The sequence below is a fragment of the Carassius carassius genome, chromosome 16 (assembly GCF_963082965.1).
Source record: "Carassius carassius chromosome 16, fCarCar2.1, whole genome shotgun sequence".
Taxonomy (NCBI): Eukaryota; Metazoa; Chordata; class Actinopteri; order Cypriniformes; family Cyprinidae; genus Carassius; species Carassius carassius.
The window spans coordinates 18,749,357-18,775,880 of NC_081770.1; the positions used below are offsets into that span (position 1 = coordinate 18,749,357).

Here is a 26,524-nt window from a genome sequence, read left to right on the forward strand (position 1 = left end):
GAGAGTCCGAGATAACTTCATTTAAAAAATGTATATATTTGAACCGTTCCAGCAGTAACATATTATTAGTTCACCTTCAACACACCGTCAACGATGACGAATGCCAGTTTACAGGTAAGATACTTATATATATATAAATGTATTATTGTTATAGGCTACTTGTCATTTTTCTGTCCTATTTAAACGTAACGTTATGCTTCGACAACATATAATACAGACGATTTAGGATATATATATATATATATATATATATATATATATATATATATATATATATATATATATATATATATATATATTAATATATATATATTAATATATATATATTAATATATATATATATATATATATATATATATATATATAATCGGTGAACCTGAATGGGTTATACATAAATAGTGTGTTATTTATATTTAGGTGGCTTGTTTATTATTTTGATAAATACATACATTTAAGAAAGTGCTTCTTAACGTATTTGTTACATTGTAAAGCTCCTGTCTTGTGTGTGTTATTTTATTTTTTTATGTACTATATATAATCAGGGCTTGACATTAACGCTTGTCCGGGACTAGTGGATTTTGTGAAGGGACAAGTGAAAGAGAATTGTACTTGCCCGACCGGACAAGTAACCTGATTAAAATTTTAATAACAAACAATAACTAGGGCAGCACCGAAACTTTGGAAACAATGATTCTGATTTCATTACTCTCAGTGTAAACGGTGACTAACGGATAATGTAGCATCAAGGTCTCGTCAGTTGAGGCTCGTGCAGCCGGTCTGACTCGATCATCTGTCTGACTGCGAGCAAAACAAAAGTCTTTCGTTACTAAATGATTCATTTTAGAACGAGTCAATAGGCTTGTTTGAGATGAGCAAAATCTGCGCAGAACCGATCACCGGTGATCACCGCGAGATGCATGCCGTTTAGAAAAGTGTCCGTCCGTCTTGCTCTGATGTCATGCTGACGTGTGCCAAAAAAACATACAATAGAAGTCTATAGGCTTGTTCGACTTCATGCAGCTCTGCGCAGACCGATCGTCGGCTGACTTGAAGCAGTGCATGCCGTTTAGAAATTTTGTCCGACTTGATACCATAGACAGTAAAAGAAATGGACACAGCGACCCCATTGGAACTCAATTGAGACAAGTGAAGCCCATTTTTAGCGATTTTTAGCACTTCCGTTTCTGACGCGCAGACTCAAACTAAGCTTGATGACGTCAGCAACCTGTCTGACAGATGTAAATCTTCTAGTAGCTGTGCGTGAAAACTGCCATCGTTAATCTTGCAGAGACGGCGAGCTTGAGCGGGGAGTTCTTTGGCGTGAGTGAGCAGGAGTAAGTATTCTGATTAATTATTTTGTATAGTATTTTAAAATGTAACGCCAGGGCTTGTATCTATGGGCTTCTCTCTTGACGTCTCCCTGATTGCCTGCGAGCTTCTCCTCCTGTCTGTACAGTAATTTCTCTACTGTGCGACAGAGAGTCGAGTGGTTATGACGCAATCGTTAGCCTATTTTTACAAAAACTGTTTCTACGGGGCCATAATGTAACATAGAAGGTAATGGAGCCCTTTATACATTGTCGTGTATCTTTAGAAATAAATAATGGACAAATGGAGTCTTTAAACGCCTCATATGTAAAGTTATTCGCTGTCAAAGTGACGCCAAAATGAATGGGAGTCAATGGGATGCTAACGCAAGTGAAGTTCTGCTACAAGATGGCGGCACGCGGCCGACTTCAACTTCCGGTCAGCTTCCTTCCCGCCTGCTTGATACAGCGCTGACGCCACGTAACTGTGACGTGTGCCATCAAAGTACCGCAAGAGCGATTCGAGAGTAGCCGGAGAGAACTCAGCCAGCGCAGCTTCTGAAGAGCGGCTGCACAGGTTCTGATGACGACACAACTGATCCACGATTGGCTGGATTCACTGATGACACCGATGACGTGCGTTTCAAGTTTATTGCGAGTCGACTTCAGTTTCAGAAATTCTCATATGGACTTTTAAAACCGTTCAATACGTTTTTATGTCGTCTTCATCTTATAAATCATATTTATTAAATATTGTTTTACTGTATTTACTTTATTGGTAATATAAAGTTTGTGTATGTTTATTTTGCATGACTTTCTTTTTTATACAGACCTTTTACAGTATTCAGCAGCCTAACCTATTCAACTGAGCATTTTTAATAACTAAAATTTTAATCTTATAAACATACAATCTAATGTGGTCATAAATGTATGCTCCTATACAAATGATATATAATACATTATGTTCCTCCATTTGTTTGGTTTCTTCATATTGTCTAGTTTATTTTGCTGTGTTTATACTTCACCTGCATGTGGTTAGCAAACTGCTAACAACTTGCTGTAACTTCAACTTAACAACTTGACAACATTCTGTTCACTTTCAAATAGTTGGTCTAAATCACAATATAAATCCAACAGAATTGTGCTTTTCTGTATATGAAAATCAGTGGTGTTATGTTTAAAATGTTAAAAAGAGCTCAGCAGGAGGGTACTGTAAATCTTGTTGCTTAAACCTTCTTAAAAAACACATACCCACCAGGGAATTTTTTATAGGTTACTTTTATCATTTTGTATTAGCAGAAACACCCATGTCATACTGCTAAAGTATATATCCAATATGTTATCTTGTTTTGGAAGACACCCTTCGACATTTGGTGAGGCCCTGGTGACCTTCGTGCAGTTGGTCCAGGACCCCATTACTGAGTACTGCTGGAACTACTATGAGGTTGTGATATAGGACCAGACTGTCCGACTCTGATAAGTGACTTCTGGCTGCATAGTATCCACGCAGTGGTGAGCCCTCCTTCATTTTGCGAGGCCACTCTTTTCGGATGAATGTGATTACTTTTTAAAGTTCAGCATCGCTTTGTGTGACTTTGCGAATTGCCTCGAGCTTGGATGACTTGATTGGTTTGCTAGCCACCATAGTGTTCACATATGCCTTTACTTGCGTTTCTGTTTCAGGCACGTAACTATCTTTCAGTGGATGTCTGGAGAGTGTATCTGCAACTACTAGCTGCTTACCGGGAACATGTTCAGCAGTGACATTGAATTGCATGAGGCGCATAAGCAGTCTCTGGCATCGTAGTGGCGTTTTGTCCAGATCGTATGAGTTGATCAATGGCACCAGTGGCTTGTGGTCAGTTTGTAAACTGACTCGGCCCATACCGTGGATGTAGCGGGCGAAACGTTCACAAGCCCAGACAGATGCCAGACACTCCTATTCGATCTGCGAATACCTCTTCTCCGCATCAGTGAGTGTGCGCGAGCAAAAGGCAACGGGCCGCAACTCTCCATCGTGGTCTTGCAACAGGGCAGCACCAAGGCCATAACTGCTGGCGTCGGCACTGACCACTGTTGGTTTGTTGGCGTCATAATAACTAAGAGCTGGTGCAGCCATGAGTATTGCTTTTGCTTTGTTAAATGCTTGCTCCTTAGGCTCACCCCAAACCCACGCAGTCTCTCTCTTGAGCAGGTTAGTGAGTGGATGCAACACCGAAGACAGGCCTGGCAGGAATTTTCCAACATAGTTAACCAGTCCAAGCACCTGCCGCAGCTGCTCCATGTAGACATCTGAGCGATAGCCTCCACTTTGCTTTCATCATGCTTCACACCATCCGCGCTAATGATGTGTCCAAAGAACTGCAGTTCAGTCTTTCCAAAGTGACACTTTGCCCTGTTGAGCTTGAGACCGGATGCCTTGACTGTCCGCAACACCGCGTCGAGATGGCGGTCATGTTCCTCTTTTGTAGATCCATAAACCAGGGTATCATCCATTACAATGACAGTCCCTTCTAGGCCTTTGAGCAGGTCGGTCATCAGCCGCTGGAAAATCTCAGGCGCTGATGTAATGCCAAATGGCAGACGTTTAAAGCAAAACCGGCCCATTGGGGTAATGAAGGTTGTCAATTTTTGGCAGCTGGGGTCCAATGGAATTTGCCAGAACCCGCTAGAGGCATCCAGAGTGGAGAAAACCTTGGTTCCTGCCAGCTTAGGTGTTATATCATCCAGTGTGGGCAAAATATAACATTCACGCTTCACTCCCTTGTTCAAGCATTTCAAATCCACACACACTGACCTCGTCCTTGTTGCGTTTTGGAGCGGGCACCATTGGGGCACACCAGTCTGTCGGCTCTGTAACTTCCTCAATGATTTGGAGGCTCAGCATACGCTTTAGCTCTTTTTCTACATTTGGAAGGAGCGGAAACGGAACTCTGAGACACTATACGGGACTGCTTCCTCAGTCAGCTCGATCTTAACAGGCTCACAGTTCAATAGTCCTATTTCCCCAAACACATCGCTTGTTAAGTCACTAGTGATAGCATTGACTCTTGCTACCAGCCCCATGTGCTTTGCCACTGCCTTGCCCAACAAGTTACTAACATACTGTCCTTTTACAACTGTAATCCAGTATTGGTATTTCTGACCTTTGTATGTAGTGGTGGCAAGGAACTTACCCACGCATCGGACTTTCCCACCTGGGCTGTACACTGTTGGCCTGGACTTGTTCAGTTTTGGTTTTTGACGTAGTTTGCTGAAAGCCTCTTCAGTCATAACGGTGGTATCCGCACCTGTGTCGATTTTAAAATCCACTGGACTGCCATTCACAAGTAGCTCTACATCCCAGTCAGTATCGGGGTTTGACTCCTCAATGATGTTTGGCTTTGACTTTGTTGGTTGCTCTCAGGAACAGTTCTCCAATAAAAAATGAATCCTCGTCTGAATCCATAACGGCCTCTGCTCTGACTTCTTTCAGCATCTTGGATTTACACACGGCCTCGAAATGTCGGATTTTATTGCACTTTCTGCACCTTTTGTTACGGGCTGGACAGCTTTCCTTTTATCATGCATCCTGTTGCATCTCTGACAGTTCAGTTTGTTCTCGCTGTATTTCTGTTCTTGTCCCTGCCGTGGTTTATCATAGCTCCTCCTTGTGCTATTATACTGTTTCCGTCTCCCCTCATTCACTGTTGTTTCCACACGCTCTGCACTTTGTTGTTTCACTTGTTCACTTTGCCGTGCAAACTGGATAGCTCTCTCCAGAGTCAGGTCCGCCTCTAGCTGGAGTTTTTGCGAAACATCTTTGTCCTTTATTCCGATGACGATCCGGTCCCGGATCTGCTCGTCCTTCCCCGCACCGAACTCGCAGTGCTGCGCGAGCTCGTACAGGCTCCGCACGAAAGCTTCAACTGTCTCACCGGCCCTTTGGTTCCGCTTATGAAAACAGGCGCAATCGTGGATGACGTTTCTTTTCGGGACAAAGTGTTCATCAAACTTCTGCATCACTAGATTAAACTCATACTCTGGATGTGGCATGGCCTCGGTTGCTGCAGGAAACACAAACGAGCCGTAAATAGGTTCGGCATCTCTCCCCATCGAGTACAAGAGCGAGTTCACCTGCACTTCGCTGCTCTCTTTGTCCAGTTTCGATGTGACTCTAAACCGGGAGAATCTCTACCGCCATGTAAGTCACTCCTCTAGCTGCTAGAAATCGAACGGCTCGGGAGGTTCAATCTTTGCCATTTTGCCCCATCCGTTGGACTCCATCAATAATAATCATACAGTGCCCCCTAGTGGTTAGCATACCCAAACTACAGTAACACATGGACAAAAGACAATCTCACAACAATATTCTTTCTTGTTGTAATTTTCACTTCATTCTATTGTATGTTTGTGTGAATTAATAAATAAATCCATTAAAAATATACATGCACACATACATATCTAAATGCACTGTTTAGCCATTATGCCTCATCTTTGTGTGGTTTCATCTGAGATGTGTCAGGGTCTGGCTTAAAACAAGGGAAGAAATTCCAAAGAAGGTTTGCTCCAAAACAGCTTTGACTTGCATAGTATGGAAAAATACTATGGACGTGAAATGGTGGCAGAAACTTGCTTGTTTGCAAACATTCTTATAAAATTCCTCCTTTGTGTTCAGCAGAACAAAGGAATTGATGAACAGTGGTATTTCGATTACATTACACTTCGTTTGCGATAAACGCAATCTGCTCCACTGCTGACGTTTGCAGACGACAAAACAGCGAGATTCAGGAAGTGTCCGACTTCCAAGGTCTTTTTTGACCCCTCCACTTACTGCAGCCACCTACTCTCGCCTACATTTCAGGCAAGGCAAGGCGCATCTCAAACAAGCCTAATGGTTCACTGTATAATTGGGTGCGTTCGACTTGAAGCACAGGTACAGACGGGGGCGGAGTTGAAAGCGGAGCAGTCAAGCTCCCGTTGGTGACACTCAAGCGGTGTTTGCATGTACTTTATCACAGATGAAGTGTATTAAATGCAATATGTGTCATATACACCGACGTTTCAGAAACATTTCCATGAAAAACATAAACACTTTTTTAAATACTGCCTAATATAGTGCCATCTTTTCAAGAATAAAGTTCAACATAAGCATATATGATTTAAATACTAATACAGTGGGGTATATATGCTTTTGTCAGTGTTGTTGACTCAATACAACTGTGCGACTACAATACAAAAATGCTGTTACTGTTCTAAAAACACAGATTTGTGGCCATTGAAAGGTTCGTCTAACCCGAAACACACATGATCGTTGTCACGCGGTGAATCTGGCCAATCGTGAACAGCTGTGTCGTCATCAGCGCTCCTGCAGCCGCTCTGGAGAAACTGTGAGTCAGCCGACTGCTCTCAAAACGCTTTTGCTGTACTTTGATGCCACACGTGACAGTCATGTGGCGTCGGCGCCGTCTCAAGTCGGACAAAATTTCTAACTGCCATGCACTGCTTCAAGTCAGATAGCGATCGGTTTGCGCAGTGCTGCATGAAGTCGAACGCACCCATTGAATGAATCAGCCGTTTGAACGAATCGGTTGAATCAATGAATTACTCATTAAGACAGTGACTTGCCACCACCTACTGGTGGTTTAATTTCATATTTGAAAGTATCATTGCATTTTTCCAACATTTCATAATTTGTATGTCAAAAAAGTAAAACATGAATCTAATAACATTTGGACGGATTGAGTTTGTTGATAATGATTTAATTTGAATAGTATCAATGTGTCTTATTATTCTAACTCTATTGATCACATGTAAGAATTCAACGTAAATGGAGACATGTACATTTAATCAGTTTAGGAAAATATTGTCCTTCATAGAGTTAAAAAGTGTAACAGCAATCAATTAAAGGCAAATATCAACACAGATTTAATCTGAATTCAAGATTTGATTCATTCAAACAGGCCTGTCATTGCTTTACAATCTGATCAAGTCATCTACTGTATATATGGGTGTTTGTGTAACTACAGGCAATTTTAGATTTGATTATTTTATTTATATCGCTTGTGTGCAGAATAATTTTTTTTCTAATTGTTTTTATTCATTATTTCGAAAGTGTGAAATATTATATATAATTGCGTGCATTTATGAAACATAAAATAAAAGTATAGCCTTAGCAAGAAAAACACAATTTTCTCCACCTTTTTGAATATCTCTATTACTTTTGCTCAATAGAAAGCCATTGATTTAGCCAGCAGAGCCTCTGAGGAGGACAAGGCCAAAAACTACGAGGAAGCTCTGCGCCTCTATCAGCATGCAATCCAGAATTATCTTCATGTGGTAAAATGTAAGAAGCCATTCTTTATAAACTTCACATACAATTTTTTTGTATATATTTATATTTTATTGTAATGTTTATTTATATTTACACATGCTATATTCAATTGAAACTGTATAAATTAATAGTATATTCATAATTATAAAATAATAATATATTAAATATTATTAATAGATAATAATCAAATATCACTTGTTTATTTATATTATTAATTTTATATATATATATATATATATATATACACACACATATAAAACATACAATATACACATATATTTATGTATTTTTAAATAATTGCATTATGTAAATGAACCCATATAGTCTTATGATATATGTATATATTAAAAATGAAGTATTGTGTTTTATTTAATTTTATTAATATGGATATACAGATGTCTCGTTATTCTAAAGTTATGTATTAAATACATTATTGATTTTTCCTCTTTTTCCAGCTTAAATGTATTGGATCTCTTATTAAATGCAATATAGTGAGCAAAAAAATCCTGAATTAATCCACGAACAAATAATGGCACGTTTTATTGTTTTTGTATTTTAACGTACAGAAAATTTGTATTTATTTAATATATTTTTAAATAATTAAACATTTAAATTATTATTATAAATGATTCAATATAGTTAAATTGTATTCATAAATGTATTTAAATTATTCGTATACTATAACTTGTCTTTTATATCTTAACTGTATTCAGTGCAGTTCATCGAGCAAAAAAATCCATAACCTGATGATGGAATATGTTTTATTATTATGGTGCAGATGAAGCTCAGGGAGAAAAGGCCAAGCAGAGCATCCGAGCGAAGTGTGCTGAGTATCTGGAGCGAGCGGAGCAGCTCATGCAGTACCTGAAGAATAAAGAGCGCACGCCGCCCTCCAAACCTGTCAGAGTTTCCCAATCTGACGATAAAGGGTGAGAGGATCTACTTCCTGCTCAATCGACTAATCCACTTCCTGTTACACGGAGTAAACACGATGCCAAATTTCATCTTATACAGGACTGACAATGATGACGGCGATGCAGAGAAAAAGAAACTACAAAGTCAACTCCAAGGTACAATATTTTGTGTCAAACAGACTTTATTAAAGAAGCCACAATACAGTCCGCGATACCTTCAATTAAAAAATGTGTATGTTTGAACCGTTCCAGAAGTAACATATTATAAGTTCACCTTCAACACACCGTCAACGATGACGAATGCCAGTTTACAGGTAAGAGACTTTACAAGCGATATGACAGCCTTTCATGCTGTTATATATATATAATATATGTATTATTGTTATACTTTTTCTGTCCTATTTAAACGTAACGTTATGCTTCGACAACATACAGACGAAAATATAACTATGTCGTTAAGGTTTAGGACAGTGATTTTCAACCTGTGGGCCACGGCCCTCTAATGGGTCGCGATGGTATTGCAGGTTGGCCGCCAATTACTATTAAAATAAATAATATTGTTAATATATGTGAAAATGTCTAAGTCATAACATAACATCATTTCATATATATAATTAAATAACAAAAAATAAATATTAAACTGTAACTATGCTTCCACTTTTCGTGCTCGCTGATTGGTTTAAGAATATACCGCCAATTTATCTTAGATATTTTTGCTGCATATGCTACAGATCAATAAATTCAAACATGCATAAATGGCTGCCAACAGGGTCGCTGAAAAGAACAAATGCAGATGTTTCTGAGTGACAAAGATTGTAGTTTATGAGGCCAGAAGGTTTTTTATTTTTATTTATACCACTGATCTATACATATATAACTGGATCGCTCATTGCGTTCTAAACTGCTAACAGACAGTGAAGCCACCAGAAGTGTTCGATCCGCCGTTTTACTAATCCCTACCAGCAGAGAGCACCATTGAGTCACATTCAAACCCATAGACAGTAAAAGAAATGGACACAGCGACCCCATTGGAACTCAATTGAGACAAGTGAAGCCCATTTTTAGCAATTTTTAGCACTTCCGTTTCTGACGCGCAGACTCAAACTAAGCTTGATGACGTCAGCAACCTGTCTGACAGATGTAAATCTTCTAGTAGCTGTGCGTGAAAACTGCCATCGTTAATCTTGCAGAGACGGCGAGCTTGAGCGGGGAGTTCTTTGGCGTGAGTGAGCAGGAGTAAGTATTCTGATTAATTATTTTGTATAGTATTTTAAAATGTAACGCCAGTACGCCATATTAAGTTAATTGCCTGCGAGCTTCTCCTCCTGTCTGTACGGTAATGCGACAGAGAGTCGAGTGGTTATGACGCAATCGTTAGCCTATTTTTACAAAAACTGTTTCTACAGGGCCATAATGTAACATAGAAGGTAATGGAGCCCTTTATACATTGTCGTGTATCTTTAGAAATAAATAATGGACAAATGGAGTCTTTAAATGCCTCAGATGTAAAGTTATTCGCTGTCAAAGTGACGCCAAAATGAATGGGAGGTCAATGGGATGCTAACGCAAGTGAAGTTCTGCTACAAGATGGCGGCACGCGGCCGACTTCAACTTCCGGTCGACTTCCTTGCCGCCTGTTCAAACCCCTGTCCTAAAGTAACTCGATTTGAAGCAAATCAGTCAAACGGGACTCGTTTTTATGTTATGTGTAATAAATTAATGTTTACTTCAGATGTTATCTGCAGTGTTTATGGTCTTTTGGGGCAGGATAAGCGATATATTTAAATCGTTTAGGTGGGTGTGTCTGCTGCGCACTGATGACACAGGTAACAATCCAACACAAAATATACCTTATTTATTTATGAACATAATTATTCAGGAATTTTTAAACATAAACGTATTAGTATCAGAAATGGATTTTAATATATTACAATGAATAATACAATTATGTTGTTATTATTGCTCTATAATGAAATTAAAAGCTTAACTTACTATCTGGGAAATAAAGCTTTATGTCTTTAAATCCGTACTGTATATAGTCAGTTATTTCTCTGAATAAATTCAGATTTCAGAACGAACACTTTGTCGTTTGTTTTATATGTTGAGGTCGTGTCCGTCTGATGTTTATCGTGTTCATGATCGCTACTGTAATGATTGTAGCTTTTTAATAAGTAGGGGAAATTCCCAACATTTAAAAAATAACCGTTTACATGCCTAGGGTGTTTGCATTGTAATAATGTACAGAGATACTTCATATTTATAAATGCTGACTTGTTAGGTGATGTTTTCTTATTAAAATCATACAAATTCCTATTAATTCAATGGAACGTTTCCGCACACTAGGGATTACCAATATGGCGGCGCGGCGGCTTCACTTTAATGACGTCACGAGCAATCCAGTTCTGTATTATAGATCAGTACATGTTACCTATTTAGCTAAGTTTGTTTCATGGCTGTTGTTTTCAGATTATTCACACAATGCATGAAGTGCAGCTGCTCATTGGTTTCTCACCAGTTTTTTCGCTCTATTTCTGCTCTCAATTTGCGCTTGTCACTCACGTCTGACTCTAGTCTTGCTTTGTCCAGTGCTCCAGTTCTCTGCTGATTTTGACTGCTCGTCTCAACACTGCTCTGCATGTTCGCTCCTGACTGCTTGCTCCGCTGACTGTCTACCCACTGCCGAGCTCTGGCTGGATCTGGTTTTCCCATTTTGCTGAGCGGTGCCAGCCCGAGTAATTTTCTTGTCATTGCCAGTTCATTCAGTAAAGACAGTTAACAATCTAGCTCTTGAGTACTAAGTTACTAACTCAACAATAGCGGGGTCAGTTAATTTTTTTGCAGTGAGCCGCATTGTTAACTTGCATTGTAAAGCTCCTGTCTTGTGTATGTTATTTATTTTAGTACATTTTTTATGTCCTATATATATTCATTAAGCTATTCCTTTAACTGGTCTAACCAGTTATCCGTCTATTACACCACACTATAATATCATCTTATTTAACACAGATTTAATCTGAATTCAAGATTTGATTCATTCAAACAGGCCTGTCATTGCTTTACAATCTGATCAAGTCATCTACTGTATATATGGGTGTTTGTGTAACTACAGGCAATTTTAGATTTGATTATTTTATTTATATCGCTTGTGTGCAGAATAATTTTATTTCTAATTGTTTTTATTCGTTATTCAAAAGTGTGAAATATTATATATAATTGCGTGCATTTATGAAACATAAAATAAAAGTATAGCCTTAGCAAGAAAAACACAATTTTCTCCACCTTTTTGAATATCTCTATTACTTTTGCTCAATAGAAAGCCATTGATTTAGCCAGCAGAGCCTCTGAGGAGGACAAGGCCAAAAACTACGAGGAAGCTCTGCGCCTCTATCAGCATGCAATCCAGAATTATCTTCATGTGGTAAAATGTAAGAAGCCATTCTTTATAAACTTCACATACAATTTTTTGTATATATTATATATATATATATATATATACACACATATAAAACATACAATATACACATATATTTATGTATTTTTAAATAATTGTATTATTTAAATGAACCCATATAGTCTTATGATATATGTATATATTAAAAATGAAGTATTGTGTTTTATTTAATTTTATTAATATGGATATACAGATGTCTCGTTATTCTAAAGTTATGTATTAAATACATTATTGATTTTTCCTCTTTTTCCAGCTTAAATGTATTGGATCTCTTATTAAATGCAATATAGTGAGCAAAAAAATCCTGAATTAATCCACGAACAAATAATGGCACGTTTTATTGTTTTTGTATTTTAACATACAGAAAATTTGTATTTATTTATAATATTCTTAAATATTAAACATTTAAATTATTATTATAAATGATTCAATATAGTTAAATTGTATTCATAAATGTATTTAAATTATTCGTATACTATAACTTGTCTTTTATATCTTAACTGTATTCAGTGCAGTTCATCGAGCAAAAAAATCCATAACCTGATGATGGAATATGTTTTATTATTATGGTGCAGATGAAGCTCAGGGAGAAAAGGCCAAGCAGAGCATCCGAGCGAAGTGTGCTGAGTATCTGGAGCGAGCGGAGCAGCTCATGCAGTACCTGAAGAATAAAGAGCGCACGCCGCCCTCCAAACCTGTCAGAGTTTCCCAATCTGACGATAAAGGGTGAGAGGATCTACTTCCTGCTCAATCGACTAATCCACTTCCTGTTACACGGAGTAAACACGATGCCAAATTTCATCTTATACAGGACTGACAATGATGACGGCGATGCAGAGAAAAAGAAACTACAAAGTCAACTCCAAGGTACAACATTTTGTGTCAAACAGACTTTATTAAAGAAGCCACAACATGAGAAAAAGCATGGATTTTTGACCTTCCCAGGTGCTATAGTTATGGAAAAACCCAACATTAAGTGGGACGATGTTGCTGGTTTGGAAGGAGCCAAAGAGGCCCTTAAACAAGCGGTCATCCTGTCAATCAAATTCCCTCATCTTTTCCCTGGTATGGTAGGTTGCATGAATTAATTTGTCTGAAAATGTCTTCTGAAGTGTTCTGAAGCTCATCACCGTCCACAGGGAAACAGAGAGGGATTCTGCTCTTTGGTCCGACAGGAACAGGAAAGTCCTACCTGGCTAAAGCAGTGGCTACAGAGGCCAACAACTCCAGCTTCTTCTCCATCTCGTCATCAGACCTGGTGTCCAAGTGGCACGGAGAGAGCGAGAAGTGAGTGCTCCTCAAATGTTGAGTGGGAATATATTATTTGTTAATAATCATTTAGAATGTAATGTTGTTCATTCTGTCACTGTCTCTTAGGTTAGTGAAGAATCTGTTCAGTTTGGCTCGGGAGCAGAAGCCTTCGATCATCTTCATCGATGAGATCGATGCCATGTTCGGCTCCGGAAATGAGAACGAGAGCGAAGCGGCCCGCAAGATCAAGACTAAGTTTCTGGCCCAGATGCAAGGTAAACACAAGGCTAGCGTTAGCTTTGTCGCAAGAGCAAATTGACAGGGTTGTTATAGTTTTGAAAATGTAACTTTTTTTTGGTTTATTTTCTTATGTAGTAGGTTCAATTCCCATTTAGTGTTAACCCCTTAACTTTCACCCCGTCCCGTATACGGGACGCCTACGGTTACTTCACTATATTACAATCAAATCTAATCTAATCTTGACAAACTATATATCGTTGGAAAAGTCTAAGACTCCCAAATATATATTTAACAATGTTTTTTGTTAAAAATGATGTAGGAAAAGTAATAGATTAATTTATGACAAGAGTGCACCCTCTTTTCTATCTATTTTTTAATCTATTTTTTAATTATAAGAGGAGTTTTGACCTTTGTTTAAAAAAAAAAAGACTTCTTCGTTGCCTTTTTCTCTATCACATTTTAGAATTCAGAAGTTATATATCGACTGAAAACTTAACACTTCAAAATTCATCCTTTAAAGCCCATTTTAAAATCAAACATTGCATTACCGTGTAAATGGTACATCAATATCATGTTAAAAAAAATTTTCAGTCATGAATTATAAAATCTGACCAACTGAGGAAAACAATAATTACAATAAATCGCGGTACCAATGGTGATTTAATCTAACGATCGATTAGCTCATATCACAAAAATTATTTAAACTCAAAAATCTAATTATGAGTCTTTTCGCAATTGGGAATTTCTTTTTTTTTAATTGTCAGGAATATATGTGACCAGTCACTGGGGTATATTTTTAGCAATAGCCAAAAAAACATCGCATTGGTCAAAATTAAATATTATTTTATGTCAAAAAGCATTAGGATATTAAGTAAAGATCATGTTCCATGAAGATATTTTGTAAATTTGCTACCATAAATATATCAAAATTTAATTTTTGATTAGTAATATTCATTGCTAAGGACTTAATTTGAACAACTTTAAAGGCGACTATTTTCTCAGTATTTTTGTTGCACCCTCAGATTCCAGATTTTCAAATAGTTGTATCTCAGACAAATATTGTCAGATCATAATAAACCACACATCAATGGAAAGCTTATTTATTCAGCTTAATTGACACTTAAGACTGGTTTTGTGGTCCAGGGTCACATATTAAAGTATTACATTAATTAAATTAAATATTAAATTAATCTGAAATGTCCAATTCTAAAGGGGGAAAATATCTTTATTTTTTATCTTTATTGAGTCCTTGTAAAGTCAGAATTGCATGGTATGAATTCACAATTACCTTTTTTTGTTATATTTGTCATAAATACTATGTATGTATTTATGTATCTATCATAATGTGGTAATGTATGATTTAATTGTATTATGTTTATTATAACATTTTATCACATTAAAGTCAACATTTTAGTTTTATTTTTGTTAAGAAAACCATTTCTGTTTTTTGTGTTCGTAATAGTTTTCAATATTTAAAATATTGATTCACATTTTTCCTATTCTATATGCTATACAATTATTGTGAATTGTGATAATATTTTAATAATTTCTTTATATTCTATGTAATATATAATATTACAAAACTTAATAATGTTATAAAATATAATTTTTTTCAATGATATTGAAGTCCTTTATATTTATTTAATATTTTTGTTAGTAGTTATTTTCTTTTCTCTTTTTGTTTTTTATAATAGTTGACATTATTTATTACTTCATTGATTATAAACTTATTTTTCTTATTCTCGCAGGCGTAGGAAATGACAACGAAGGAATTCTGGTCCTCGGAGCGACGAACATCCCCTGGACGCTGGATTCTGCCATCAGAAGAAGGTGCGTCGTGCAAATCCACACACATTTTCATGTCTTGAAATGTCTATTTAGGCTTTGTAGCTTTATTATTGTCTCATGGTTATAGGTTTGAAAAGCGCATCTACATCCCTCTTCCAGAGCAGCAAGCTCGCTCCTCCATGTTTAAACTGCTCCTCGGCTCCACTCCCAATAGCCTCAACGAAGCTGATTTCATAACTCTTGGGAAGAAGACGGACGGCTATTCGGGTGCTGACATCAGCATCGTTGTCCGTGACGCCCTCATGCAGCCCATCCGCAAAGTTCAGTCCGCGAAACACTTCAAAAAGGTACGGAATGACATTTGTATGGAAGCTTGTTTCCGCCATGGGATAAAAAAAAATTGAGGTGGTTTAAACTTTCTTTTATGAGATGGTTTAAACCTTGAAATTCTGACATTTTTCATCTCACTGATTATGAGTTTATATCTTGTGATTCTGATAAAAAAAAGTCTAAATTGTGAGATAAAATTAGTTCAATTACATTTAAGATTACTTTCACAGTAACTTTTTTTTTTAATCCCATGGCAGAAATAGGCTTCCAAATAAAAAATAATTCCCGCCACAGATAAAAGAAATAATAATAGTAATTTGCAAGTCTTTATCTCATAATTCTGACTTTTGTTTTTTCTCTTACAATTCCAACATTTCTTCTGAGGATTGTGAGTTTATATTAGAGCTGCAACTAACGATTATTTTTTCTGTCGACTAATCTAACGATTATTTTTTTCGATTAGTCGACTACTCTAACGATTATTTTTATTAAAATAAATTATTAATCTAGTGTTCTTTTTTTGATTAGCTAATGAATCCTTTGGTTAATTTTACAAAAAAATATAAGCACAACTTCTAATATAATATTTCAACCTTTATTCATTTTTTTTCCAAAAAATACTTAAATGTGGTTGAAGTTTTTACAGTATACAAAAATAAAGAGGCAAAGAAAATGATTTTACTATGGTAAATATGAGTTAACGATAGCGTTTATAATTAAACCACAGTAGCCACAAATGTACAGTTGTCTGAGACATCATGAAATGTTTTTTAGCATCACAAAACCTTAAAATGTAGTCAGGGTTCTGCTGGTTTATTTTCATAATAAACACAGGTCACAAGTTAACACGGTCACATTTCCTTGATTCAGCAGCTGCACGATGTGCCGCCGAGAGTGCTGTCTTGAATCCAGAGATCTGGAGCTGATTCGGCGTGGATCCGTAACTCGTGACTGTGGTTTGTCTTTTAGCGCGCGTTCGAAACCCGCACCAACACAGACTTACTTTATTTTTAATTTTTTTGTTTATCCTACTTACTTCAGCCGCTACGGGTGATCATACCAATAACTTGTAGTCCTTACAAGAATATCTGAATCATGCAATGAGCAAGTCTGCGTTTATTAGACACTTTAATATCACATCAGTTTGTGCTTTAAGAATCGCCGAATCTGCTGCGGTCGTTCCATCACATCTGCAGCGGAGACCTGAACCAGGAAGTTGGTCACCAGATAACATGGTAACCAGTTAAACCGTAACACTGGAGAGCGCCAGTATGTTTTCCTATTGTTTTTGTGATAGAATGAAACTTTCTCCATTCCCAGGAGCAGAAGCCGCCATTTCGCGAGATGTAAACAGTGTGACGCGTCGACGCATTTCACGCACGTCGATGTATTTTTGTAGTCGACGTAATAGATGATGGAACGACACGTCGTTGCAGCACTAGTTTATATCTTGCATTTCTGAAATTATATTTTAAAAAAAAGTCAAGATTTGCAAGATATAATGTGAGGAAAAAAAGTTTATATCTTGAAATGTTTAAATTTTTTTCCCATCTGAATTCTGAGTTTACATCTTGCAATGCTGGCTTTTATTTATTTATTTTTTTAAATGTGAGATAAAGAGTTTTATTTTCTATTTTTATTTAAATTTTCATCCCATGGCGGAAGCAAGCCACCATATTCTGTTCTTTTTTTCTGCCTTGGAATAAAAAAATAAATACTAATTGCAGCTTTATATCTTACAATTCTTTATGTCTTGCTATTCTGAATTTATATATATGTGTAAAGTGGTGGAAGCATGCTTGCATTGGTTTGCGCGCCTAGTAAAGCATCAGATCTAGCTGAATTGGTCATCTCATGTCTGTTTCAACAGGTCAGAGGCAAAGCATGGAACAACCCAGAAGCTGTGGTGGATGACCTCTTAATGCCCTCCTCTCCAAACGACCCAGATGCAATCCAGATGACCTGGGAGGATGTAGTGAGGGATAAACTCCTGGAGCCGATAGTCAGCTTGGTAAGCTTGCTACTAGCGGAGGAAAATAAGCTGAATTTCTAGAGCTTGTTTTGACCTTCAGGTCTGTGTGTCTCAGGAGGACATGTTGATGTCGCTCGAGAAAACCAAGCCCACTGTGAACGAGGAGGATCTGGAGAAGATGAAGACGTTCACTCAGGACTTTGGCCAGTAGGGGTGAATTTTTGCAGGATTCACGTGGCATTTATTTATATTTTTCCATCATGTTTACAAAGCTCCCTCTGCATATTTTATTTTTCAAAATCTTTGATCAGTTTTTAACCCTGAGATTTTGTGGGGGGAGCCTTAATATTATCCTGAACATAACATTCAGGTCAGATGTCCATTCATTATTACTAAAAAATGTATACCATATTTTCCAGACACCAATCCGTGTTTTTTTTTTTAATCTTCCGAGATGTACTGAATTATTCCAAAGTAACTTATATAATGCATTAAATGTCAAAAGGCCTAAGCAAAATGTAAACACTTAAAAGTGGGCACTTACAGGTTTCTATAAATATAGTTCTCCTGTCTGTGTGACAAGTCTGTCTATACACTGTTGTCTTGTCTGTACCACTGTTTTCTACATTTCAGGATGAGGTTCACAGAAACTGAGATAGCAAGTGCATTTTGTTTGTTTTCTTTAACTAAATAAATACTGCTTGTAACTAGTGACACTAGAATTTGTTTATTTTATACATAGGCCTAAATATTTATTTTATTTGTTCTGTTTTGAATAGCATTACATTTAAATGATTTGAAGTGAGGGAAAATAAAATACATGTTTACATATAAACACAACAAAGCAATCCTTTGATTTCTGGTTTAAATATCACACATAGCCTATACTCTTCTGAAACTGTATTTAATTCTATTTAAGTCTATGTGTTAAATATTTATTATTGAATATGATATATTATTATTATTATATAAATTATAATAGTATAATAAATATTACATATATTAAATATTGGTTAAATCTATGTATTACATATAAATACAATTATCTGTTTAAATGTATTACACACTTTATTCTATTTAACTTTAATTAACTATATTCAATTTATAGATCTTATACAGATGTAAACTGCTGTTTCTGTCAATGCTCCAGTGAAAAATACCACTCAAATAAATAAATCCATGTGAGATTTTATATGGTCAAATTAAGGTACTTTAATTAGGCCTATGTTTTTAAACATTTATATATTACTTTATTTTAACACCTAAATGTTTCAGAAGAGTATAGGCTATGTGTGATATTTAAACCAGAAATCAAAGGGTTGCTTTGTTGTGTTTATATGTATTAATCTTAAAACCACTAACTTTAAAGAGAATAAATAACAGGACTAAAATCAAAGACAACCAGTGAGCTGTGAAAAATTGTTTACAAATATGTGAAGACGTTTTGGGTCTGCAGACCTCTTTCTTTGTTGCCTTTGAAGTGTTTATTATTTGTCTATTCTTGTTTTTCTACTTTTGTAAATAAAATGTTTAAACTACCTCTAATCACATGATTCTCCTCTTTGAGGTATTCACGTCTAGCTCCGTCCGATAATGCTAGGCTATAAACAATAGCAAACTAAAACATAATAAATGAACTGACCCCCCCCCCCCCCCCAAAAAAATCAAAAGACATCTTATTTTAATAGTTTATAAATAACACAATGTATATATTAACATGTAAATAGTTTTTTGAGGTTCAAACAGCAAAGCGATTGAGAGAAAGAGAGAAAAAAAACAGATATTAGCATCAAGTATGGTGTCAGATGAAAATTTTCATTTTTCTGAATCACTGGTCCATTTCACAAAACATTTAAAAACAAAGGACCCGTGTTAATTTAAACCATGACCTGAAATCCACTGAAACTTCTTGTGTGCATTATGATTATGATTATTATCACGTATACACTCATGATTATACCTGTTATGTAAACACAACGAAGTCAAAGTACAGTAAAGAATAAATCATTATATAATTGTGTAAGCGATCACATCGAGTTTCCCTAATAATAATATTTTACATTTTGTATTAACTCTCTCTCTCTCAAAAAAAAAAAAACCCCACAGAATTAGAGATCAAGACAAAATCAATCACATTTTTCAAAGTAAATAAATCTCAAAGAAAGTGTAAAGTCTCCACAAAAAAAGGGAAAAATACTTGATAACACTGAGTATAAATAAACACAATAAAATGAGTAAAATGAAGGCCGGCAAAAAAAAAACAAAGGCAAAGAAAGGAAAAAACTATTAGAAAAGGTGCGGTAGATTTAAGGACGCACTTTTTACACTTTCCAGAATTACATCACAATCTCCATCACAGTATTAATCATGTATCATCACCATCATCATCAGTATTATTATGGGTTTTTCGTCAAATTCGATTTAAATGAATATTTCGCACAAAAATTTAAATTCTGTCATTTAATTGCCCTCAAACTTCTTGAATTCACATTATTTTTAAAGACATTTAACAAAATGCTCAGGCTGCTGTTTGCCATGCAATAACAATTCATGGTTTATTTTCAAGATATTATATATATATTTATATTCATTCATATATTCATCAGTTAAAATTAAAAACAAAACAGACATATGAATATTCATATATATATATATATATATGTGTATATATATATGTATATTCATATATATATATATATATATATATATTCATGTCTGTTTTTTTATTATTGACGAAACAGACATGTTTGTGTGTGTGTGTACATAAATATATATATAATCTCCGTGTCCTGTTTCCCCTACAATAAAACTGATTTTTTTTATGCCAAAAAAAAAAAAAAAAGACAAGTGAATTTTTATTTTTGAGAGAACTATTCCTTTTAACCAAAACAGTCACAAAATATTTAATTCAGCACAATTTTGGCTGTGCAGCAGCAAACGACACTGAAAACAAGTTTAATTTCTAATTATAAACAACAGGAAAAGCTGCTTGCCTATCATTTATTTCATCAAGGCCAGTGTCATTTCTCAACAGGGCATCGCAAGTATAAAATTGACCCATTTTTAGACTCAACAATCCACAGTTTGTGTTTCTAAACAGTGGCTGATCTATAAACCTCACTGATAATCCTTATCTTAAGGCCAGCCGCAAATATTTTAGTGTATATCTTTGTATGCTAAAGATTAAATTTGCAAAGCAAACACATTTGTTGGTGCCTAATCAAAAGTAAATAAGCTTTGGTACAAAGACAAATACAGAAAAGTAAGTGAATATTCACCCAGCCCGGCTACATTATCGGTGCATTACGAGGCGTAAAGGCTAAGTTAAAACAACATGGGAAGGGTTTCCTTTGCTGTATGTCAGGTGGGGTTGGGCTGGGTTCACAAAAACACATTAGAATACAGAAAACAGAGAGCCGAGGGCCAATCCCGTGGCAGCACCGGCCAGCATCCCCAGAGCTACGTCACCTGTGTCGTCACGCCGGCGCTCCTGAACTATGACTCTGTTGACGGCAGGTGCGTATCCTCCTGATGGAGACAAATAAACAAACATCAGTCAAACTACATAAAGGATATATGTCTAAGTCAACAAACGTCCTGTTACCTTGGTAATGATACGGGTAGGCAACTGCATACTGCTGGCCATCTGCGGAGTAAACCATCTGTGTGGCATAAGGCGGAGGATGAGGAACATAACCGCCATATCCATCAGGATAGAAAACCTAGATGAGAATCAAGGGGAATAAAACAGGGATGCATGATTTATCTTTATCTTATCTATATATTGGTATAGACATATAGTTTTTTTTCTTTTCTGGATGCTCATAACATTAAGATATAGAATATTTTTTTCTCATATTTAATTACATTTTAAATAATCTGTACGGTTGCATTAATATTTATGTAAAAATGAATAATATATTTTTCAGAGTATTTACTTTTTAATCATGCAAGGTCCTTTCCCCTAGTTTTTTATTTAAATTATTTGTTTTTATTTGTATCAATTTTTGTTACATTTAATGAAATTCTAATGATTTAAAAAAAAAATCTAACATTTTATTATATCATTTATAATTCTATCATAAAACATCTATTTTTAATTTTAGTTTTTTGTAATATTAAAAATTACATAATTTTTAAATCATTATAAAAGTTTTTTTATATTATTATTACAGTATAACATGATTAAATTAATTATTTTACCAATAATACAGTAGTGGCCAAAAGTTTTGAGAATTATATAAATATTAGTTTTCAAAAAGTTTGCTGCTAAACTGCTTTTAGATCTTTGTTTCAGTTGTTTCTGTGATGTACTGAAATATAATTACAAGCACTTCATACGTTTCAAAGGCTTTTATCGACAATTACATGACATTAATGCAAAGAGTCAGTATTTGCAGTGTTGGCCCTTCTTTTTCAGGACCTCTGCAATTCGACTGGGCATGCCCTCAATCAACTTCTGGGCCAAATCCTGACTGATAGCAACCCATTCTTTCATTATCACTTCTTGGAGTTTGTCAGAATTAGTGGGTTTTTGTTTGTCCACCCGCCTCTTGAGGATTGACAACAAGTTCTCAATGGGATTAAGATCTGGGGAGTTTCCAGGCCATGGACCCAAAATTTCAACATTCTGGTCCCCGAGCCACTTAGTTATCACTTTTGCCTTATGGCACGGTGCTCCATCTTGCTGGAAAATGCATTGTTCTTCACTGTTCTTGTCCAAACTGTTGTTGGATTGTTGGAAGAAGTTGCTGTTGGAGGGTGTTTTGGTACCATTCTTTATTCATGGCTGTGTTTTTGGGCAGAATTGTGAGTGAGTCCACTCCCTTGGATGAGAAGCAACCCCACACATGAATGGTGTCAGGATGCTTTACTGTTGGCATGACACAGGACTGATGGTAGCGCTCACCTTTTCTTCTCCGGACAAGCCTTTTTCCAGATGCCCCAAACAATCGGAAAGGGGCTTCATCGGAGAATATGACTTTGCCCCAGTCCTCAGCAGTCCATTCACCATACTTTCTGCAGAAGATCAATCTGTCCCTGATGTTTTTTTTTGGAGAGAAGTGGCTTCTTTGCTGCCCTTCTTGACACCAGGCCATCTTCCAAAAGTCTTGGCCTCACTGTGCGTGCAGATGCGCTCACACCTGCCTGCTGCCATTCCTGAGCAAGCTCTGCACTGGTGGCACTCCGATCCCGCAGCTGAATCCTCTTTAGGAGACGATCCTGGCGCTTGCTGGACTTTCTTGGACGCCCTGAAGCCTTCTTTACAAGAATTGAACCTCTTTCCTTGAAGTTGTTGATGATCTTATAAATTGTTGATTTAGGTGCAATCTTAGTAGCCACAACATCCTTGCCTGTGAAGCCATTTTATGCAACGCAATGATGGCTGCACGCGTTTCTTTGCAGGTCACCATGGTTAACAATGGAAGAACAATGATTTCAAGCATCACCCTCCTTTTAACATGTCAAGTCTGCCATTCTAACCCAATCAGCCTGACATAATGATCTCCAGCCTTGTGCTCGTCAACATTCTCACCTGAGTTAACAAGATGATTACTGAAATGATCTCAGCAGGTCCTTTAATGACAGCAATGAAATGCAGTGGAAAGGTTTTTTTGGGATTAAGTTAATTTTCATGGCAAAGAAGGACTATGCAATTCATCTGATCACTCTTCATAACATTCTGGAGTATATGCAAATTGCTATTATAAAAACTTAAGCAGCAACTTTTCCAATTTACAATATTTATGTAATTCTCAAAACTTTTGGCCACGACTGTACATTATTGGCTCTGGAATATTTAAAATACAAGTACAAGATCATTTTACATGCAAAATTTTTTCATTTATTTACTCTCTCTTTCTCTCTAATATATATATATATATATATATATATATATATATATATATAAAGATGGAGTTATGTTTAATTATATTTAACATATCTTTAATTATTCTAAAATGGAAATTAATTTTAATGTACAATTTATAATTAAATTATAAAATGCACTTATATGTAAATGTATTATAGATTTAACTTATAACTTATAATATCACATTTAATAAATGAAAAAAAAACAACAACTAACAATTATAATTGATTTTGATTAAAAACAAAACATGAAAACAACAATCGGAAAACAATCTACATTAGCGTCCTGTTTTCATCAGTGTTTTATCTGGACTGATAACAGGCTTTTTACGGCAGCCAATAAACTGTCAAGCATTGCTTCTAAATGTAATCCGACCGCAGTTGTTCTTCCTGGTCAAACAAGTTTAGACTCAAACAGAAATGACAACATCTAATACGAGCTCTAAAACACATGCAACCACATAAGCCAGATATAGGGTTAAAAATAAAATATATCAGTAATTTTCCTTTAAAAGTATTACCTGAGGAGTTGTGTTTAATTCAGAATAGGGTGGAGGAGCTGATGCTACGACGTCCTCGGCAAAACCGACCTGAGGCGGTGGCACAATCTACAAAACACACAGCAAGTCATGTCAGCAAACACATCTGTGATGCTTCAAAAACCAGCCCCAGAAGCTGAACTACTGGAAATGTTAAATGTGAAGTATTTTCCCACTCAGACTGTGTCTGTGTAACTCACAGCATTGAGTCTGGTGTCCTGAAGTGCCATGGTCCAAGCCCTGCAACAAAATACATCGAGTTAGTGTCTAAAAAATCCACACATTGTAAAGAACAATAGAAAATGCTGACTCACAAAGCATCGTCTGCACTGTCTGCGCAGATGCTGATGACCCGACCGTCCCGGCAGACGATCTGCAGGAGGGAGTCTTTGCTTTTGCCTTCAGGGGGCGTGAGCTCTGGAAATAAATAATGCAAGATGAAGAAGAACAGCAACACCTGGGGACCTTCAAGTTACTATTAATACTCTGTTGGTGTAACGACTTGCAAAAAACTTGTTAAGTACTACACAAGAAGCCACTTTTGAGGTTTTCGCATCTTCCGCAGTGCAAAAGCAGAAGGAAAGACGTCAGATGAAGAGTGGCTCACACACACCTCTACATGCGCTGGCATTGCGGATGTTAATGCAGTCCACCTTCATGTGGATCTCGTCCTCCATGTCCCGCCGCTGCTGGTCATCATAGAAGACCAGACGTCCATCTGACCAGAGGTCAAACCAGTTCCTCTTCCAGCGCCGCAAGATAGTGCCTGACAGATTTGATATAAATACAGTTTATACGACCTCTTTAAAATTCTACATTTAAAAAAAATTCTTTTTAAATAACATTCTAATTTTCATTTAAGTACAAGTTGTGTTAAATTTAGATTTACATGTTTATACATTTATTAAAAAATGTATTAAAATGTTAAAATATATAATAATTTGTATTATATTTTATTTAGACAAAATAAGTTTAATTTCAGCCATGTTTCAATTACTTTTATAAAAAGAAAATAAACATTACACTATAAAATTATTTAATTATAAACTGCATCTGCATATATATTTTCCATATTATGAATGTAGTATAAAATAATTAAAATATTTAACCAAATAGACTACCTGTTAATGTAATCAGACCTGGATTGTTCAAGCAAGTTTAAGCACACAGAAATACTGAACTCATCATCTAAATAGAGCTTTAAAAACACTTACAAGATACAGCCTAGATAGTGAGCTTATCCTAGGGTTTGAGACACAAAGGTCAGCTGTTTTTCAACTTCCGTCTAAAAACTTGAGCCAAGATAACAAGGAGGACAGGAAACTACTCGTGCACGACTTCTTTACTGAATAAAATATAACAGCGAAACTGAAAAGCTAACCATTTCGCACAACCTTACATGATTTATATTTCATGAGTCCCCAGAAAGAGGTTTTAAATTATAAAAGTGCTGTTTAAACTTTAATATGAATTGCGAAACTCGCTAAAACGCTCACGTTAGACACCGAAACAACTCAAAACGAAGGATTTTAAGGAAATAAACACTCACTTTGTCTGTGCAGCCATCCGCTCTTCACGAACGCCATCCTCCAATAAACTGTTGTACGTTGCCTAAACATACAAAAACAATTCAATTGAAGCCTTTTTATGTAGAGAATATTTACCTGAGCCCATGTGCATGCATATGTTGCTTATGTTTTACTGTAAATATAGTTTAACGTTAGCTGTTGAACTTCTCCGCCTAATGTTATCAGTTTCAGAGTTAGCTTGCGCTCGCGGCGGCGGCGTTGTGTAAAAAACGACGACAAACCGACGAAATACACATCCAGAGATATCCCAAACCGACTAGAAACATGTCGAAACAATACACTGGTCATATTTATGCAATATTAAATGAGTTACATGAGTAAATCTACCCTGTTTGTTGTGTTGACGTTCGACGCGTGTGCGACTAGCCGAGTGACGTCGTCGTCGTCGTCGTCCTCAGCAGCAGCATCATCATCATCCTCTCAGCTGATGTCTTGTGTCACCGTATCAGATGATCAACACGACTTTTATTGAGTTTCACAGACTCTTATATACTTCACACTGTTTGTTTCGACGAGATATTATAGCACAGTGCGTTTTTAGCACACATAATGCATATATTTAACATGTAGGGATTAAAGCGGGCGGAATGAAAACACATTCGAGAAGATTCCTGACATATTCCTGAGAAAATTCCTGTGAAAATGAAACTTCATTCTTATCTTAGATGCTTTTTATTTTATTTCAGAGTGTCTACGAACTAAACAATGTTTTAAACAGTTATTGGTGTAATATAATATTAAATAGAGTTATTTTATATATAATATGATGATGTCATACAGTACATTGTTTGCATTAAACAGCTTATTTTAGAATATGAAATAATTTCATATATATATATATATATATATATATATATATATATATATATATATATATATATATATATATATATATATATATATATAGTTTTATAAAATATACAAAATAATATTTTTTTTCTTAACATGTTCATTTAAAT

The 26,524-nt window shown here is 35.9% G+C and overlaps 2 protein-coding genes across 2 annotated transcripts; one reads left to right on the plus strand and one right to left on the minus strand.

Moving 5' to 3' along the window:
* Positions 1–18,367, plus strand: LOC132159794 (vacuolar protein sorting-associated protein 4B-like). Its single transcript, XM_059569399.1, has 15 exons — positions 1–114; positions 7,521–7,632; positions 8,399–8,549; positions 8,635–8,690; positions 8,787–8,848; positions 11,848–11,959; positions 12,561–12,711; positions 12,797–12,852; positions 12,931–13,050; positions 13,125–13,272; positions 13,363–13,511; positions 15,225–15,306; positions 15,392–15,611; positions 17,465–17,605; positions 17,682–18,367. The coding sequence occupies exons 1-15, from the start codon at positions 94–96 to the stop codon at positions 17,775–17,777; spliced, it is 1,677 nt and encodes a 558-aa protein (XP_059425382.1). The 5' UTR covers positions 1–93; the 3' UTR covers positions 17,778–18,367.
* Positions 18,368–20,315: 1,948 nt separating this feature from the next.
* Positions 20,316–25,971, minus strand: LOC132159120 (pleckstrin homology domain-containing family B member 2-like). The gene is made up of 8 exons (XM_059568693.1): positions 25,893–25,971; positions 25,526–25,587; positions 24,590–24,742; positions 24,291–24,393; positions 24,177–24,216; positions 23,959–24,045; positions 21,171–21,288; positions 20,316–21,094 (listed from the first exon to the last, which is right to left on the minus strand). Exons 2-8 carry the CDS (start codon positions 25,560–25,562, stop codon positions 20,961–20,963), a joined length of 672 nt encoding a protein of 223 aa, XP_059424676.1. The 5' UTR covers positions 25,563–25,587; positions 25,893–25,971; the 3' UTR covers positions 20,316–20,960.
* Positions 25,972–26,524: the final 553 nt, after the last annotated feature.